The 17467-nt window shown below is 42.9% G+C and overlaps 1 protein-coding gene across 1 annotated transcript; it reads left to right on the plus strand.

Moving 5' to 3' along the window:
• Positions 1-13070: 13070 nt before the first annotated feature.
• LOC127321276 (mitochondrial import inner membrane translocase subunit TIM44-2-like) lies at positions 13071-15887 on the plus strand. Its single transcript, XM_071826000.1, has 8 exons — positions 13071-13393; positions 14205-14311; positions 14517-14591; positions 14737-14812; positions 14916-14960; positions 15053-15457; positions 15544-15612; positions 15708-15887. The coding sequence occupies exons 1-8, from the start codon at positions 13331-13333 to the stop codon at positions 15870-15872; spliced, it is 1005 nt and encodes a 334-aa protein (XP_071682101.1). The 5' UTR covers positions 13071-13330; the 3' UTR covers positions 15873-15887.
• Positions 15888-17467: the final 1580 nt, after the last annotated feature.

Genomic DNA, 17467 nt, shown 5'->3' on the forward strand with positions numbered 1-17467 from the left:
CATTCGTTGACAACAACAAACACCTCTCAAAACTTTACTTTTATGCTCTCTATATGATTTCAAAAACTTAAAAAGCTCTAGCACATGATTTAATCCCTGCTTCCCTCTGCGAAGGGCCTTTCTTTTACTTTATGTTGAGTCAGTTTACCTACTTCCTTCCATCTTAGAAGCAAACACTTGTGTCAACTGTGCATTGATTCTTACATACTTGCTTATTTGCATTCATCATATTACTTTATGTTGACAATTATCCATGAGATATGCAAGTTGAAAGTTGAAAGCAACCGCTGAAACTTAAATCTTCCTTTGTGTTGCTTCAATGCTTTTACTTTGAATCTATTGCTTTATGAGTTAACTCTCGTGCAAGACTTTTGATGCTTGTCTTGAAAGTACTCTTCATGAAAAGTTTTGCTATATGTTATCTATTTGTTAGCAACTATAGATTATTGCCTTGAGTCACTTCATTCATTTCATATGCTTTGTAATAGTATGATCAAGGTTATGTAAGTAGCATGTCACTACAGAAATTATTCTTTTTATCGTTTACCTGCTCGGGACGAGCAGGAACTAAGCTTGGGGATGCTGATACGTCTCCAACGTATCCATAATTTCTGATGTTCCATGCTTGTTTTATGACAATACTTACATGTTTTGCTTGCACTTTATAATGATTTCATGCATTTTCCGGAACTAACCTATTAACAAGATGCCACAGTGCCAGTTCCTGTTTTCTGCTGTTTTTGGTTCCAGAAAGGCTGTTCGGGCAATATTCTCGGAATTCGACGAAATCAACGCCAAATATCTTATTTTTCCCGGAAGGCTCCAGAACACCGAAGGGGAGTCGAAGGAGAGCCAGGGGGCCCCCACACCATAGGGCCGCGCGGGCCAGACCCTGGCCGCGCCGGCCTAGGGGGAGGCCACCCTGTCGACCCTCCTGCGCCGCCTCTTCTCCTATTTAACCCCTTTCGACCTAAAAACACAGTACCAATTGACGAAACTCCAGAAAGACTCCAGGGGCGCCGCCGCCATCGCGAAACTCCAATTCGGGGGACAGAACTCTCTGTTCCGGCACCCTGCCGGGACGGGGAAGTGCCCCCGAAAGCCATCTCCATCGACGCCACCGCCTCCATCATGCTCCGTGAGTAGTTCCCCCATGGACTACGGGTTCTAGCTGTAGCTAGTTGGTATTCTCTCCTCCATGTACTTCAATACAATGATCTCATGAGCTGCCTTACATGATTGAGATTCATCTGATGTAATCGGTGTTGTGTTTGTTGGGATCCGATGGATGATACATTATGATTAGTCTATCTATAAAGTTTGTGAAGTTATTGTTGCTGCAATCTTGTTATGCTTAATGCTTGTCACTAGGGCCCGAGTGGCATGATCTTAGATTTGAGCTCTATAATTATTGCTTAGATTGTATCTACAAGTTGTATGCACATGTCACTGTCCGGAACCAAAGGCCCCGAAGTGACAGAAATCGGGACAACCGGAGGGGATGGCGGTGATGTGAGGGACACATGTTTTCACGGAGTGTTAATGCTTTGCTCCGGTACTCTATTAAAAGGAGTACCTTAATATCCAGTAGTTTCCCTTGAGGCCCGGCTGCCACCGGCTGGTAGGACAATAGATGTTGTGCAAGTTTCTCATTGCGAGCACGTACGACTATAATTGGAAAACATGCCTACATGATTAATGAATTGATGTTCTTTCTTAATGCTTTATCAATCCTATCAATTGCCCAATTGTAATTTGTTCACCCAACACTTGTTACTTGTTATTGGAGAGTTACCACTAGTGTAGATCGCTGGGAACCCCGGTCCATCTCTCATCATCATATACTCGTTCTACATGTCATTGGAAGTAGTATCAACTATCTTCTGGTGCCATTGCCACTGTGTTACTATTACTGCTGCTGTGTTACTGTTACTATTGCTCTCATATCACTGCTACTTTCACATCACCCCTGTTACTAGTGCTTTTCCAGGTGCAGCTGAATTGACAACTCAGTTGTTAAGGCTTATAAGTATTCTTTACCTCCCCTTGTGTCGAATCAATAAATTTGGGTTTTACTTCCCTCGAAGACTGCCGCGATCCCCTATACTTGTGGGTTATCACTTCCTCATATTATTTAGAGCAATCTTCTTGATCTTATCATAATATCTATCTTTCTTTTGGCATCCTCTTTGTGGTTCATTTGGTTGCTTGCTTCATTTGTTGAAGCTTCTTGACTTTGTTATCTTTTTGCAATCTTTGATCCTATCTATAGTGTGATTCCTTCCGAATATTCGTCATTGGATATGTGCATTTGATTCCACTCAAATTATGAGAAATGCACACGCTATGGAGGAACTCTCACTATATTGGCCTTCTAAATTTTTCACCCATTTCGGTAATTGGTGCCAATGGGGGAGAAGTTTGGAGGGTTTAAGGGAATTTGGTTATGTCTTTGCTTTGTGCTTAAGCATGTGCCTTTATTGCATTGCATCTTGTTGCTTTGCATAGTTGAATATTTAGAGGAAACTCCACTAGGCTTTGAATGCCAATATATGCAATGAAAGTCAAGACCATTCACACATGCATATATTATGGGGGAGTTTGCTCTATATATTCAACTTATTTGTTACTTAAATTCCTTATATAAACCCTCTCAAAGAGATTGTCATCAATTACCAAAATGGGGGAGATTGAAAGTGCATGGAGCCCCCATGTGTGGTTTTGGTAATTAATGACAATCCCTATGGACTAATGTTTGCATTGAGTTATATTTGTAGGAGTTGTCCATAGGCAATTCTTGAACCATATGTTGGCTTCAAGGTTGCAATAAGAAGAAATTGATGAAGGATATCAAGTGTCAAGTATGTCTTGAAGATGAAGATGAAGTGAGCCCTCAAGTTACTTCAAGACATCAACATGATGAAGAATGAAGAAATGAAGTGCAAGTTCAAGATGAGCCAACTCGAAGAGTTCATAAGCTTGAAGCTTGCCATGGAGAAATGATGTGCAAGTTCAAGATGAGCCATCTCGAAGAGATCCTTTGCTTGAGTCTTGCCATCCATATGGTGATCATGGATATGTAAAGATGCGCCGAAGAAGAAGCTCTCCCATGGTGGTTTATGGGGGAGCAATCTACAAGACTTCGTCAAGCAAGCACAAGCAAGAAAGGCGTTCCATCTTGTTGAGGTCAAGATCGTCGTCATCAAGCTCAAGTGGAATGCGCAAGTATAAGGTTTGCTATTGATAGGGTTTCTTTCTCACCGGTCTCATAGTGTAGTTGGAGACCGGTTTATAGTTTAGGTGTCGTACTATCAAGAGGGCTCTCGAGTGAGTAACTCGATCGTATCGTTCGGAGAGAGCTCAAACCTTTGCATCCTTGCATCATCTTTCTTGGTTGTTATTTGGACCTTATCCATGTGATGTTTTAGAGCTTGTGCTTATTCTCATGACAAGCTCTAGTTCATTGAAAACGGATTTTGCATAGATCACTTGTTGCGTTTTCGAGTTTGGTTCATCATCTTTCTTGGTTATTATTTGGATCTTATCCATGTGATGATTTAGAGCTTGTGCTTATTCTCATGACAAGCTCTAGTTCATCAAGAATGGTTTTTGCACGGGCAACTTGTTGCATTTTCAAGATTGGAGGTTTTACCGGTATGTCTTTTTTAGATAGGTCAAACCTTTCATCATTTGTTTCTATTCTCCCTTGTTGGACTATGATGGTTTCCTGCATGATCTTGTAGAGCTTGTTCCTAGCTTTAAAACAAGCCCAAGATCATCAAAATCGGAGTCTGGATGCTAAAGTTATGCCCGTTTCAGTTTGATGTTTCTGCTAGTTTTCGGGGGGGGGGGGGGGGGGATATTCCGGCCCAAGTTTGGGGCGGATAATCCCCACCCCCCCCCCCCCCGGAAAAATCCGGTTTTTGGACAAATCCGGGCAAATATCCGGCCAAATGTCCGGCCCCCATCCTGAGAGCAGTTTTCTCATGTCCTTAGCCGTTTTTTGGGGCCCGGATATTTTGCAAATATCCGGCCCGGAAAATCCGGCCTGAGCTGACCCAAACGGTCATATTTCGATGGGAGGGGGTATTTAAGCCCCCCTTCTTCCTCCTTGGGCAGCCACCTCTTCCCCTTTGTGCTCTCCACCATTGTTGACCTTGAGAGCTTCCCTTTCCCTCTACTCCTCCTATGCTTCTTGAATCTTTTTGAGGGAAAAGGAAGAGGAGATCTAGATCTACATTCCTACCAATCAAATCCCTCTCTTTGTGAGGGGAATCCACTAGATCTAGATCTTGGAGAAATTTGGTGTTCCTCCTCTTATTTGTTCTTCCTCTCTTATTTCCCCAATAGCTTTTGTAGCTTTGTTGGAATTTGAGAGAGAAGGACTTGAGCATCTTTGTGGTGTTCTTGCCATTGCATTTGGTGCATCGGTTTGAGTTCTCCACGGTGATTCGTGGTGGTGAAAGCAAGAAGGTTGTTACTCTTGGGTTCTTGGAACCCTAGACGGATTCTAGGCCTTTGTGGCGATTTGTTGGGAGCCTCCAATTAAGTTGTGGATGTGTGCCCCAATCTTTGTGTAAGGCCAGGTTTCTGCCTCGAAGGAAATCCCTTAGTGGAACCGTGACCTAGGCCTTTGTGGCGAGGGTCACCGGAGATTTAGGTGAGGCGCCTTCGTGGCGTTCGGTGTGTGGTGTGAGTACCGCATCTTGGGGTGAGGCCTTTGTGGCGTTGGTGTGCATCGAGCAACCACACCTCAAGGTGAGCCTCTTGTGGCGTTCGGGAGCACTAAGCAACCGCACCTCTCCACCGGAGATTAGCACTCGCAAGAGTGTGAACTCCGGGATAAATCATCGTCTCCCGCGTGCCTCGGTTATCTCTATACCCGAGCTCTTTACTTATGCACTTTACCTTGTGATAGCCATCGTGCTTGAAGTTATATATATCTTGCTATCACATACTTGCTTGTATTGCTTAGCATAAGTTGTTGGTGCACATAGGTGAACTCTTGCTTAGAATAAGTTGTTGGTGCACATAGGTGAACCATAGTATATAGGCTTTGGGCTTGACAAAGTAAACGCTAGTTTTATTCCGTATTTGTTAAGCCCATCTCGTAAAAGTTTTAAATCGCCTATTCACCCCCCCCTCTAGGCGACATCCGTGTCCTTTCAGATGCCAAGTTGAAGGCCGAGCTTGACATGAAGATGATCGCAGCCAAAGAAGCCAAGGCCATGAAGGAGCTCTTGGCCGAGGAGAGGGAAATCATGATGATGCGCACCGACGGCATGGACGAGGATCAGCTAGCGTGGTGGAACGAGACCAAGGCGGACATCATTGCGAGGAAGAAGGCTGCGCGTTGATGTCTACGCCCCCCTCCTTTTCCTGTAGACAGTGTTGGGCCTCCAAGAGCAGAGGTTTATAGAACAGCAGCAAGTTTCCCTTAAGTGAATCCCAAGGTTTATCGAACTTAGGGAGGAAGAGGTCAAAGATATCCCTCTCATGCAACCCTGCAACCACAAAGCAAGAAGTCTCTTGTGTCCCCAACACACCTAATAGGTGCACTAGTTCGGCGAAGAGATAGTGAAATACAGGTGGTATGAATATATATGAGCAGTGGCAACGGCACCAGAAAAGTGCTTTGCCCAGGACAGTAAACAAGCAGTAGTGACGCAGCAGTAGTAACGCAAAGAAACAAGAAACAAGCGATAGCAGTATTTAGGAACAAGGCCTAGGGATCATACTTTCACTAGTGGACACTCTCAACATTGATCACATAACAGAATAGATAAATGCATACTCTACACTCTCTTGTTGGATGATGAACACCATTGCGTAGGATTACACGAACCCTCAATGCCGGAGTTAACAAGCTCCACAATTCAATGTTCATATTTAAATAACCTTAGAGTGCATGAAAGATCAACACGACTAAACCAAGTACTAACATAGCATGCACACTGTCACCTTCACACTATGTAGGAGGAATAGATCACATCAATACCATCATAGCAATAGTTAACTTCATAATCTACAAGAGATCATAATCATAGCCTACGCCAAGTACTAACACGGATGCACACACTGTCACCATTACACCGTGCAGGAGGAATAAAACTACTTTAATAACATCACTAGAGTAGCACATAGATAAATTGTGATACAAAACACATTGCAATCATAAAGAGATATAAATAAGCACTTCACTATGCCATTCATAACAGTGAATAAGTATTCTGTGAAATATAGCCTAAGAGACCCACACGGTGCACACACTGTCACCTTTACACACGTGGGACAAGGAGTCTCCGGAGATCACATAAGTAAAATTCACTTGACTAGCATAACGACATCTAGATTACAAGCATCATCATATGAATCTCAATCATGTAAGGCAGCTCATGAGATTATTGTATGGAAGTACATAGGAGAGAGATGAACCACATAGCTACCGGTACAGCCCCGAGCCTCGATGGAGAACTACTCCCTCCTCATGGGAGACAGCAGCGTTGATGGAGATGGCGGTGGTGTCGATGGAGGAGCCTTCCGGGGGCACTTCCCCGTCCCGGCGGCGTGCCGGAACAGAGACTCCTGTCCCCCAGATCTTGGCTTCGCGATGGCGGCGGCTCTGGAAGGTTTCTCGTACCGTGGCTTTTTCGTATCGAGGTTTTAGGTCCAGGGGCTTTATATAGGCGAAGAGGCGGCGTCAGAAGGTCGAAGGGGCGCCGACACTATAGGGGGGCACGGGCCCCCCCTTGGCCGCGCTGGCCTAGGGTTTGGTGGGCCTGTGCCCCCTCTCTGGCGGTTCTCGTGTGTTCTGGATGCTTCCGGGGATTCTAAGATCTTCGGCGTTGATTTCGTCCAATTCCGAGAATATTTCGTTACTAGGATTTCTGAAACCAAAAACAGCAGAAAACAACAACTGGCACTTCGGCATCTCGTCAATAGGTTAGTTCGAGAAAATGCATAAATATAACATAAAGTGTGCATAAAACATGTAGATATCATCAATAATGTGGCATGGAACATAAGAAATTATCGATACGTCGGAGACGTATCAGCATCCCCAAGCTTAGTTTCTGCTCGTCCCGAGCAGGTAAACGATAAACAAAGATAATTTCTGGAGTGACATGCCATCATAACCTTGATCATACTATTGTAAGCATATGTAGTGAATGCAGCGATCAAAACAATGTAAATGACATGAGTAAACAAATGAATCATATAGCAAAGACTTTTCATGAACAGTACTTTCAAGACAAGCATCAATAAGTCTTGCATAAGAGTTGACTCATAAAGCAATAATTCAATGTAAAGGCATTGAAGCAACATAAAGGAAGATGAAGTTTCAGCGGTTGCTTTCAACTTATAACATGTATATCTCATGGATAGTTGTCAATGCAAAGCAATATAACAAGTGCAATATGCAAGTATGTAAGAATCAATGCATAGTTCACACAAGTGTTTGCTTCTTGAGATGGAGAGAAATAGGTGAACTGACTCAACAATAAAAGTAAAAGAAAGGTCCTTCAAAGAGGAAAGCATCGATTGCTATATTTGTGCTAGAGCTTTGATTTTGAAAACAAGAAACAATTTTGTCAACGGTAGTAATAAAGCATATGTATCATGTAAATTATATCCTACAAGTTGCAAGCCTCATGCATAGTATACTAATAGTGCCCGCACCTTGTCCTAATTAGCTTGGATTACCGGGATTATCGCAATGCACATGTTTTAACCATGTGTCACAAAGGGGTACCTCTATGCCGCCTGTACAAAGGTCTAAGGAGAAAGCTTGCATTGGATTTCTCGCTATTGATTATTCTCAACTTAGACATCCATACCGGGACAACATAGACAACAGATAATGGACTCCTCTTTTATGCATAAGCATGTAGCAACAATTAATTTTCTCATATGAGATTGAGGATATATGTCCAAAACTGAAACTTCCACCATGGATCATGGCTTTAGTTAGCGGCCCAATGTTCTTCTCTAACAATATGCACGCTCTAACCATAAGGTGGTAAATCGCCCTTACTTCAGACAAGACGAACATGCATAGCAACTCACATGATATTCAACAAAGAGTAGTTAATGGCGTCCCCAGGAACATGGTTATCGCACAACAAGCAACTTAATAAGAGATAAAGTGCATAAGTACATATTCAATACCACAATAGTTTTTAAGCTATTTGTCCCATGAGCTATATATTGTAAAAGTGAAGGATAGAAATTTTAAAGGTAGCACTCAAGCAATTTACTTTGGAATGACGGAGAAATACCATGTAGTAGGTAGGTATGGTGGACACAAATGGCATAGTGGTTGGCTCAAGGATTTGGATGCATGAGAAGTATTCCCTCTCGATACAAGGTTTAGGCTAGCAAGGCTATTTGAAACAAACACAAGGATGAAGCGGTGCAGCAAAACTTACATAAAAGACATATTGAAAACATTATAAGACTCTACACCGTCTTCCTTGTTGTTCAAACTCAATACTAGAAATTATCTAGACTTTAGAGAGACCAATTATGCAAACCAAATTTTAGCAAGCTCTATGTATTTCTTCACTAATAGGTGCAAAGTATATGATGCAAGATCTTAAACATGAGCACAACAATTGCCAAGTATCACATTACCCAAGACATTTAAGCAATTACTACATGTAGCATTTCCCGTTTCCAACCATATAACAATTAACGAAGCAGTTTCATCCTTCGCCATGAACATTAAAAGCTAAGAACACATGTGTTCATACGAACCAGCGGAGCGTGTCTCTCTCCCACACAAGCATTTATTCAAACAAAAACAAAAACAAGAAACATACAGACGCTCCAAATAAAGTACATAAGATGTGACCGAATAAAAATATAGTTTCAGGGGAGGAACCTGATAATTTGTTGATGAAGAAGGGGATGCCTTGGGCATCCCCAAGCTTAGATGCTTGAGTCTTCTTGAAATATGCAGGGATGAACCACCGGGGCATCCTCAAGCTTAGACTTTTCACTCTTCTTGATCGTAGTATATCATCCTCCTCTCTTGACCCTTGAAAACTTCCTTCACACCAAACTCGAAACAAACTCATTAGAGGGTTAGTGCATAATCAAAAACTCACATGTTCAGAGGTGACACAATCATTCTTAACACTTCTGGACATTGCTCAAAGCTACTGGAAATCAATGTAACAAAGAAATCCATCCCACATAGCAAAAGAAGCAATGCGAAATAAAAGGCAGAATCTGTCAAAACAGAACAGTCCGTAAAGACGAATTTTAAAGGAGCACCAAACTTGCTCAAATGAAAATGCTCAAATTGAATGAAAGTTGCGTACATATCTGAGGATCACTCACGTAAATTGGCATAATTTTCTGAGTTACCTACAGAGAATTTTGCCCAGATTCGTGACAGCAAAGAAATCTGTTTCTACGCAGTAATCCAAATCTAGTATGAACCTTACTATCAACGACTTTACTTGGCACAACAAAACACAAAACTAAGATAAGGAGAGGTTGCTACAGTAGTAAACAACTTCCAAGACACAAATATAAAACAAAATACTGTAGCAAAATAAACACATGGGTTATCTCCCAAGAAGTTCTTTCTTTATAGCCATTAAGATGGGCTCAGCAGTTTTAATGATGCACTCGCAAGAAATAGTATTTGAAGCAAAAGAGATCATCAAGAAGCAAATTCAAAACACATTTAAGTCTAACATGCTTCCTATGAAAAGGAATCTTGTACACAAATAAATTCTTGAAGAGCAAAGTGACAAGATCGGGAAGATAACACAAGTGTAGTTTCAAAAATTTCAGCACATAGAGAGGTGTTTTAGTAACATGAAAATTTCTACAACCATATTTTCCTCTCTCATAATAACTTTCAGTAGTATCATGAGCAAACTCAACAATATAACTATCACATAAAGCATTCTTATCATGAGTCTCATGCATAAAATTATTACTCTCCACATAAGCATAATCAATTTTATTAGCAATAGTAGGAGCAAATTCAACAAAGTAGCTATTATTATTATTATTATTATTATTCTCATCATCAAATATAGGAGGCATATTGTTATCATAATCAAATTTACTCTCCATAGTAGGTGGCAACAAAAGACTACTATCATTATAATCATCATAAATAGGAGGTAAAGTATCATCAAAGAAAATTTTCTCCTCAATGCTTGGTGGACTAAAAATATCATGCTCATCAAAACCAGCTTACCCAAGCTTAGAATTTTCCATAGCATTAGCAACAATAGTGTTCAAAGCATTCATACTAATAACATTCCCATTAGCATGCATATAAAGTTGCATGGGTTTTTTAATTCTCTCTTCAAACACATCATGTCCTAATTCAAGATAAAGTTCATAAAGATCTCTCATATTTTTGTTGTTTTCCATTATGCCTAACTAGTGTAAACAAGAAACAAAAAGTTGCAATTGCAGGATCTAAAGGAAATAGCTTCGAGCACAAACACAATGGCGCCAGAAAAGTACTACCTGGAACCAGCGTATGAGTGCCTTTTACCTTTCCTCCCCGGCAACGGCGCCAGAAAATAGCTTGATGTCTACGCCCCCCTCCTTTTCCTGTAGACAGTGTTGGGCCTCCAAGAGCAGAGATTTATAGAACAGCAGCAAGTTTCCCTTAAGTGAATCACCCAAGGTTTATCGAACTCAGGGAGGAAGAGGTCAAAGATATCCCTCTCATGCAACCCTGCAACCACAAAGCAAGAAGTCTCTTGTGTCCCCAACACACCTAATAGGTGCACTAGTTCGGCGAAGAGATAGTGAAATACAGGTGGTATGAATATATATGAGCAGTGGCAACGACACCAGAAAAGTGCTTTGCCCGTGACAAGAACAAGCAAGTAGTGACGCAGCAGTAGTAACGCAAAGAAACAAGAAACAAGCAGCGATAGCGATTTAGGAACAAGGCCTAGGGATCATACTTTCACTAGTGGACACTCTCAACATTGATCACATAACAGAATAGATAAATGCATACTCTACACTCTCTTGTTGGATGATGAACACCATTGCGTAGGATTACACGAACCCTCAATGCCGGAGTTAACAAGCTCCACAATTCAATGTTCATATTTAAATAACCTTAGAGTGCATGAAAGATCAACACGACTAAACCAAGTACTAACATAGCATGCACACTGTCACCTTCACACTATGTAGGAGGAATAGATCACATCAATACCATCATAGCAATAGTTAACTTCATAATCTACAAGAGATCATAATCATAGCCTACGCCAAGTACTAACACGGATGCACACACTGTCACCATTACACCGTGCAGGAGGAATAAAACTACTTTAATAACATCACTAGAGTAGCACATAGATAAATTGTGATACAAAACACATTGCAATCATAAAGAGATATAAATAAGCACTTCACTATGCCATTCATAACAGTGAATAAGCATTCTGTGAAATATAGCCTAAGAGACCCACACGGTGCACACACTGTCACCTTTACACACGTGGGACAAGGAGTCTCCGGAGATCACATAAGTAAAATTCACTTGACTAGCATAACGACATCTAGATTACAAGCATCATCATATGAATCTCAATCATGTAAGGCAGCTCATGAGATTATTGTATGGAAGTACATAGGAGAGAGATGAACCACATAGCTACCCAGACAAATTTCCCCCGAGCCTCGATGGAGAACTACTCCCTCCTCATGGGAGACAACAGCGTTGATGGAGATGGCGGTGGTGTCGATGGAGGAGCCTTCCGGGGGCACTTCCCCGTCCCGGCGGCGTGCCGGAACAGAGACTCCTGTCCCCCAGATCTTGGCTTCGCGATGGCGGCGGCTCTGGAAGGTTTCTCGTACCGTGGCTTTTTCGTATCGAGGTTTTAGGTCCAGGGGCTTTATATAGGCGAAGAGGCGGCGTCAGAAGGTCGAAGGGGCGCCGACACTATAGGGGGGCGCGGGCCCCCCCTTGGCCGCGCCGGCCTAGGGTTTGGTGGGCCTGTGCCCCCTCTCTGGCGGTTCTCGTGTGTTCTGGATGCTTCCGGGGATTCTAAGATCTTCGGCGTTGATTTCGTCCAATTCCGAGAATATTTCGTTACTAGGATTTCTGAAACCAAAAACAGAAAAACAAAGAATCGGCACTTCGGCATCTCGTCAATAGGTTAGTTCCAGAAAATGCATAAATATGACATAAAGTGTGCATAAAACATGTAGATATCATCAATAATGTGGCATGGAACATAAGAAATTATCGATACGTCGGAGACGTATCACGCGTCAAGCTCGTGCTCAAGGTGAGTCTCCGGCGAGCGGTGGCGCCGGTGGCGATGGATTCGTTGATGGTTGATCATATTTGGGAACTTCCGTGGCTTGAACATTGCCTATGATCGCGTTGTGATGTCAAAACTATGAATTATGCATCACATATTTTGGATGTGCTATGTTTGATGTGAAATTGTTGTGCAAATTGCTGTCTAAAACCCTGTTTTGAGGGGCCGGAAACTCGGACGAGCTAGCAGAACCCGTATCCCCACCCCGTAAAACAGAACGGGGTGGGGATACGGGTTCTGCTAGCTCGTCCGAGTTTTCGGCCGGTGAAAACCGGATACAGAGCCCTCTACTCACGTTTTACGGGGCGAAAAAATACGGGACCTGTTAGACATGCTCTTAGCCTCCTCTACTGGTCCTCCCTATCCGCTCCAGCCTCCCTAATAGAGAGACCAAATGATACTTTGATCCAAAGTTGACAGAATCACGATTCTGAATCAAGTTGGAATTTTTATGCTAGGACCGCAAACCAGTCATCACTCTCAAAATCGTATAATTTTAAATTCGTAAAATCGTTACATTTAATTTGGATCGTGAAGTCATAATGGAGTAATTAACTATGTTTTGATGAGTGACCACGACGAATTTGGTTCAAATCCAGCCTCAGCTTTCTTCCCAAGAAAACATCATAGTACTCTGACGTGTCAATTACATCTAGCCCCCTCCCGACTCTTATTTTCTTTATTCCCCCCTAAAACCTTCCCAGCCTAAAATTAGTCGGGCCTCCCTCTCTCTCTCTCTCTCTCTCTCTCTCTTCCTGCCGCAGCTTTCTTCTCCCCCAAACCCAAACAGACGCGCGGCGGCGGCGGCGACGTCCCCCTAGCCCTACCAGTCGCTGCGGCCGGGGCCGGCAGCGCCGCTCACTTCCTTCCCCGGCGCCTCTCCAGCCCTACCTCCATCTACCCCCTCCTCCCTGCCCCTTCACCTCCGGCGAGCCGCCGCCGCCGCTCGAAGAGGCCGCAGGGATCCTACCGCTCCATCGCCGTGACCTGCCGCTGCTCCAGAGATGGCGACGTCGGCGCTGCTCCGGGCTCTGAGGCGCCCCCCGTCGGTGGCCGCGCTGCGACTGGTGAGTTCGATTCTCCTGGGGGCATTGGCTCGATTGCTAGAGAGGGGCGGGTGGATGACTTGTAGTACGGCTGGAATACGGGTATTTCCGCGGTAGTTTCTTGCTGCAACCTGTCCAGTTTGGCGAGTTATTATTTGTTGGCGGTGGATGCAACTGCAGGGTGCTGGGGTGGAGCGAAAGATTGCAGCTTTAGTAGTGCACTCGGGAGATATAGTAGGGTGTTTCGATGAGATCAAGGTTGCGGTTTTAGCTAGTGCACATGTGTTCCCTTCCCGCTATTCCGTTTTATCTTTGCACGCGACAGAAGGTAGTATAATGAGCGGCATGCCGTGTGCTTCAGCCGAACCGTGTGCATTTCCTTTATCTAGATACGAACTTATGGGGAGGATGTTCCATATGCTGTGACATAATAGCTACCACCAATCCACCATGGATTGAAGTTGTCAGGGAGGCAAAAGGCCTGCGATAAATATTTATGGTTTCGACAAACAAAAGATGAGCCTTTTGCTTGTTGTTCATGCCGTATGTGCTTAGTTCAATACATATGTGGGAATTGCCTGGAATTTGATTAACACTGTTCACCAGTAAATATCTCTATGGTACGATGACGGAGGAGTAATTTACTAATTGGTTGTAATTGTCGTATAAGTGTTCTGTCCTTTTGCTTCTTCAGTACAAAAATGCTTGTCACCAATGGACGTTTCTGGGTTTTATTACTTACACGCTTCGTTTTCACACCGTATTCATCCATCGTGTTATGTATTACTGCATGCCGTTTACTTACTGCCATATGTTCCTTAACATGGTACAGGCAACGAATGGCAATGCGCAAGCTCTTTCCGGCTATAGACATTTGAACAATCGGAATCTAAGTGTTTTCAACGAGTTCTCAAAGCAGCTCAAGGGTGAGGCTAACAGGTAAACTTTACTCTCTATGGTCTTCACTACCACGGTACCACCATAACCCAAAGGAAAATTAAACCATTTTAGCAGTTTCTATAACAATTGCTGCACCTCGTGCCTTTGGTTATGTACTATCGTGGTGACCCATTATGTTTGTGCAATACTGAAATGTGTTCTTTTCTTTTTCATTTTGCTTATTACTCCAATGTTTCAACTGCAGTAATCCTGAATTCCAGAAATCCATGAAGGAGTTCAGTGAGAAACTTGGTGTGGTCAAGGAAGATCTCAAAGTGAGGTATGATAAGTGGATAAAAAAGAATGCACTTCTTTCATCTCGACTCGTGTACATATAGCAGTACATTGAACTACACCTTTGTATGTAATAAGTTCCAGATTTTCTCTTGGGTTACTTGAACATTATTATCTAATGCGTTATGCAGAACTAAGAAAACGGCTGAGACAGTTTCCAAGAGCGTTGACGATGTTTTGGCTGAAGCCGAGGCGACATCTAAAAAGGTGAGTCAGCCATGATTCTTCATTAAAGATGACCGATCAAAACATGCTCTATTCATTTCTTTTTTCTCTTCCATGCTCAGAATTTTGGGTTGTTCCTTTGTAGGTTACTGCGAATGTTAAGGAAAAATTATCTGCTGCTACAGAAGAGGTAGTGATAAGATAAACGAATATCAGTAAATCCAATATGGATGGTGCTTTTTGCCGAACAAGGTTTTAGTGACATGGTGGATATCTTTACAGGTGAAGGAAAGCTTTGGACTTGGAAAAGAAGAAACTTCAAGCTTCACAGAAGGTTCAGCTGGAACTTCAAAACACGGGAAAACTGAGGCGTCCTCACATTCAGATGACAAATCCCAAGATGCCACAAGTAGCTATATACTGTTTAATAAACTGAGGTCAACATTGTCAGCGGCTTCACCAGTTGTATCCGGTGCATTTGCAAAATTACGGGACACGAGAGTCTCAACTTTAGCTAAGCAGGGATATGAAATTGTCAAAGATGAGCTAAGCTACGCTCTAGCGAAAGAAGAAAAATCTTGCCGTGCGTGCTTACGTCAGAGAGAGAAGAGCACGAGAACTGAAATAGTTTTTGTACCAACAAAGAAGTCAGTATTGGGTGAAAAATGGGAAGCACTCAAGAATAAGGTATCTTAAGAGGGGACCTCTGAAGTTACCTCCTATTTTTTCCACATGAGTCTACCATCTAAAAACCTTTTTTTCTCTGTATAAAGATGCAAGGTCATCCAGTCTACAAGAGAGTGAATAAGTACACCAAACCTGTTGTAACCAAGGGACAAGAGGTATCATCAGAACGCTTTAAAGTTATTGTTTTTTGTTTTCTATTAAACTGTGGGTCATGTGTATTGACTTTTATGTTCTGCACTTGCAAATGCAGGTAGCTGAGGATGTCCGAGAAAGATGGGAGACGAGTGACCATCCAGTAGTTCAGAAAATTCAAGAGTACGATTGCACTTCATCTATGGAAGGGGCACAACTTCTCTTCAATGGTAGCACATTCGGCCTGGTGGCGAAAGGTCTAGGAGTTTCTTCATCAAAATAGACAATGTCATTCGGCCCCTTCCACTGAGAAAAATAATTGAAAGTGATTATTCAATTTAATCAAACAATAGATGAGAACAAAGAAAGAGAGAAAATGCTTTTCCCTAAGAAATACAGGTAGAGAAAAACAGTCAATCCAGAACATATATTACAAGTAGTACATACTAAAGAGTACTCAGAAAAGTAACACAATTAAACGCAATACAGACGGTCTAGCAATTCATGTAATATATTTACAAGAAATACGACTTTAGTAATAGAAAGTAGTATAACTCAGAAATAAAAAACAACTTCTCACCGGTAACTTGCCATAGATCCAGGATCCTTTCTTGAAGCAGTCTAACTTGGCTAGATTTAATAGATTTTTGTGTTCCAAATTAATTGCACGAGAAATCTTCTTATTTTTGCGATCAACAGTGTGGTGGTCAAGGCAGTTTAAATACGCCAAAATAGGGGCGATGAAGCAACCAAGAAGAGCACCAGCCTTGTCACTAGCAGCCTACCATAATTGGATAGCAACTCTCAGCTCATCAACACAAAGCTGGCACAACTGCATGTCCTTCAACTTAACAAGATCGAAATCTACAACCATAGTGGCCTCCTTCTTACCCTGGGCAGATGAACTTGTTGTACAAGACCAAACCAAAGACCTTCAATGCTAGATCATCCTTCGTTAATCAAGATCTTTGTCCCTCACAATACCAAGCTCATCCTTTAAGTCCCTCAAAGGGATAACATACTCTTCCGAAGGCCTCGGAGGAGAATCATTACCACAAGGGAGGGCAAATAACTTGTAAATGACTTCAGCACTGATCTCCAATTTTTTTATTACCACCCAGGTCAAGGATCATGTTGGTCGGATCAATGTGGTACATCAGAAAGCAACCAAGAGAGCGACTGATGTTGGACATGATCTTGAAATCTTTCAGATGGCCAAGATCAGCTTTGTCAAGAACTTTGAGGTGGCGATCATTCAGCAAAGCTATACATGCAGCTATCTCCTTCAGGGAACACCTAACAGTCATGTTGAAGCGTGGTTTAGGCCCGGGTTTACCATCGCCGCTGGAAGACGCTGCCTGACCTCTCTTCTTCTTCACCTTTGGAGCAGGCTTCGGAGAATGACCAGCCGCCCGTGGCAAAGGTTGAGGACAAGCCACGGCGCGGTCGTCCCCCCAAGAAGCAGCCCGCGGCAAAAAAAGGGGAAGAGGCAGGGCGTCAATGAGAAATCTCCGCCGAAGGAAGCCCAACCGCCGGTGGTGGGCGCCCATAGTAGCTTGGAGGAGCCGAGCACGAAAACTCTATCTGGTATGGTTAGAAGATCTATATCTCTAACTTCTGTTATTTTGAAAAGAGGAGGAAATTAAGTGGCTCTAGCATTCTAATTGTGACAGAGCCAGAGCTGGAGCTGGTGACGGATTCGTGCTCCGAGCCGGCGGCGGACGGCTTCCAAACTAGCGTGGAGGATCCGAAGCCGACGCCAGAGCAACAGCTGGAGCTGCCGCCGAAGCAGGCAGACCAAGCTGGTAACTTTCTCCAAGTTGATTCTTAAACTTATAGGTCGTGTTAAACTTGTAATGGAGAGCTTGAGCATCTATC

The sequence above is a fragment of the Lolium perenne genome, chromosome 2, assembly GCF_019359855.2.
Source record: "Lolium perenne isolate Kyuss_39 chromosome 2, Kyuss_2.0, whole genome shotgun sequence".
NCBI classification, from domain to species: domain Eukaryota; kingdom Viridiplantae; phylum Streptophyta; class Magnoliopsida; order Poales; family Poaceae; genus Lolium; species Lolium perenne.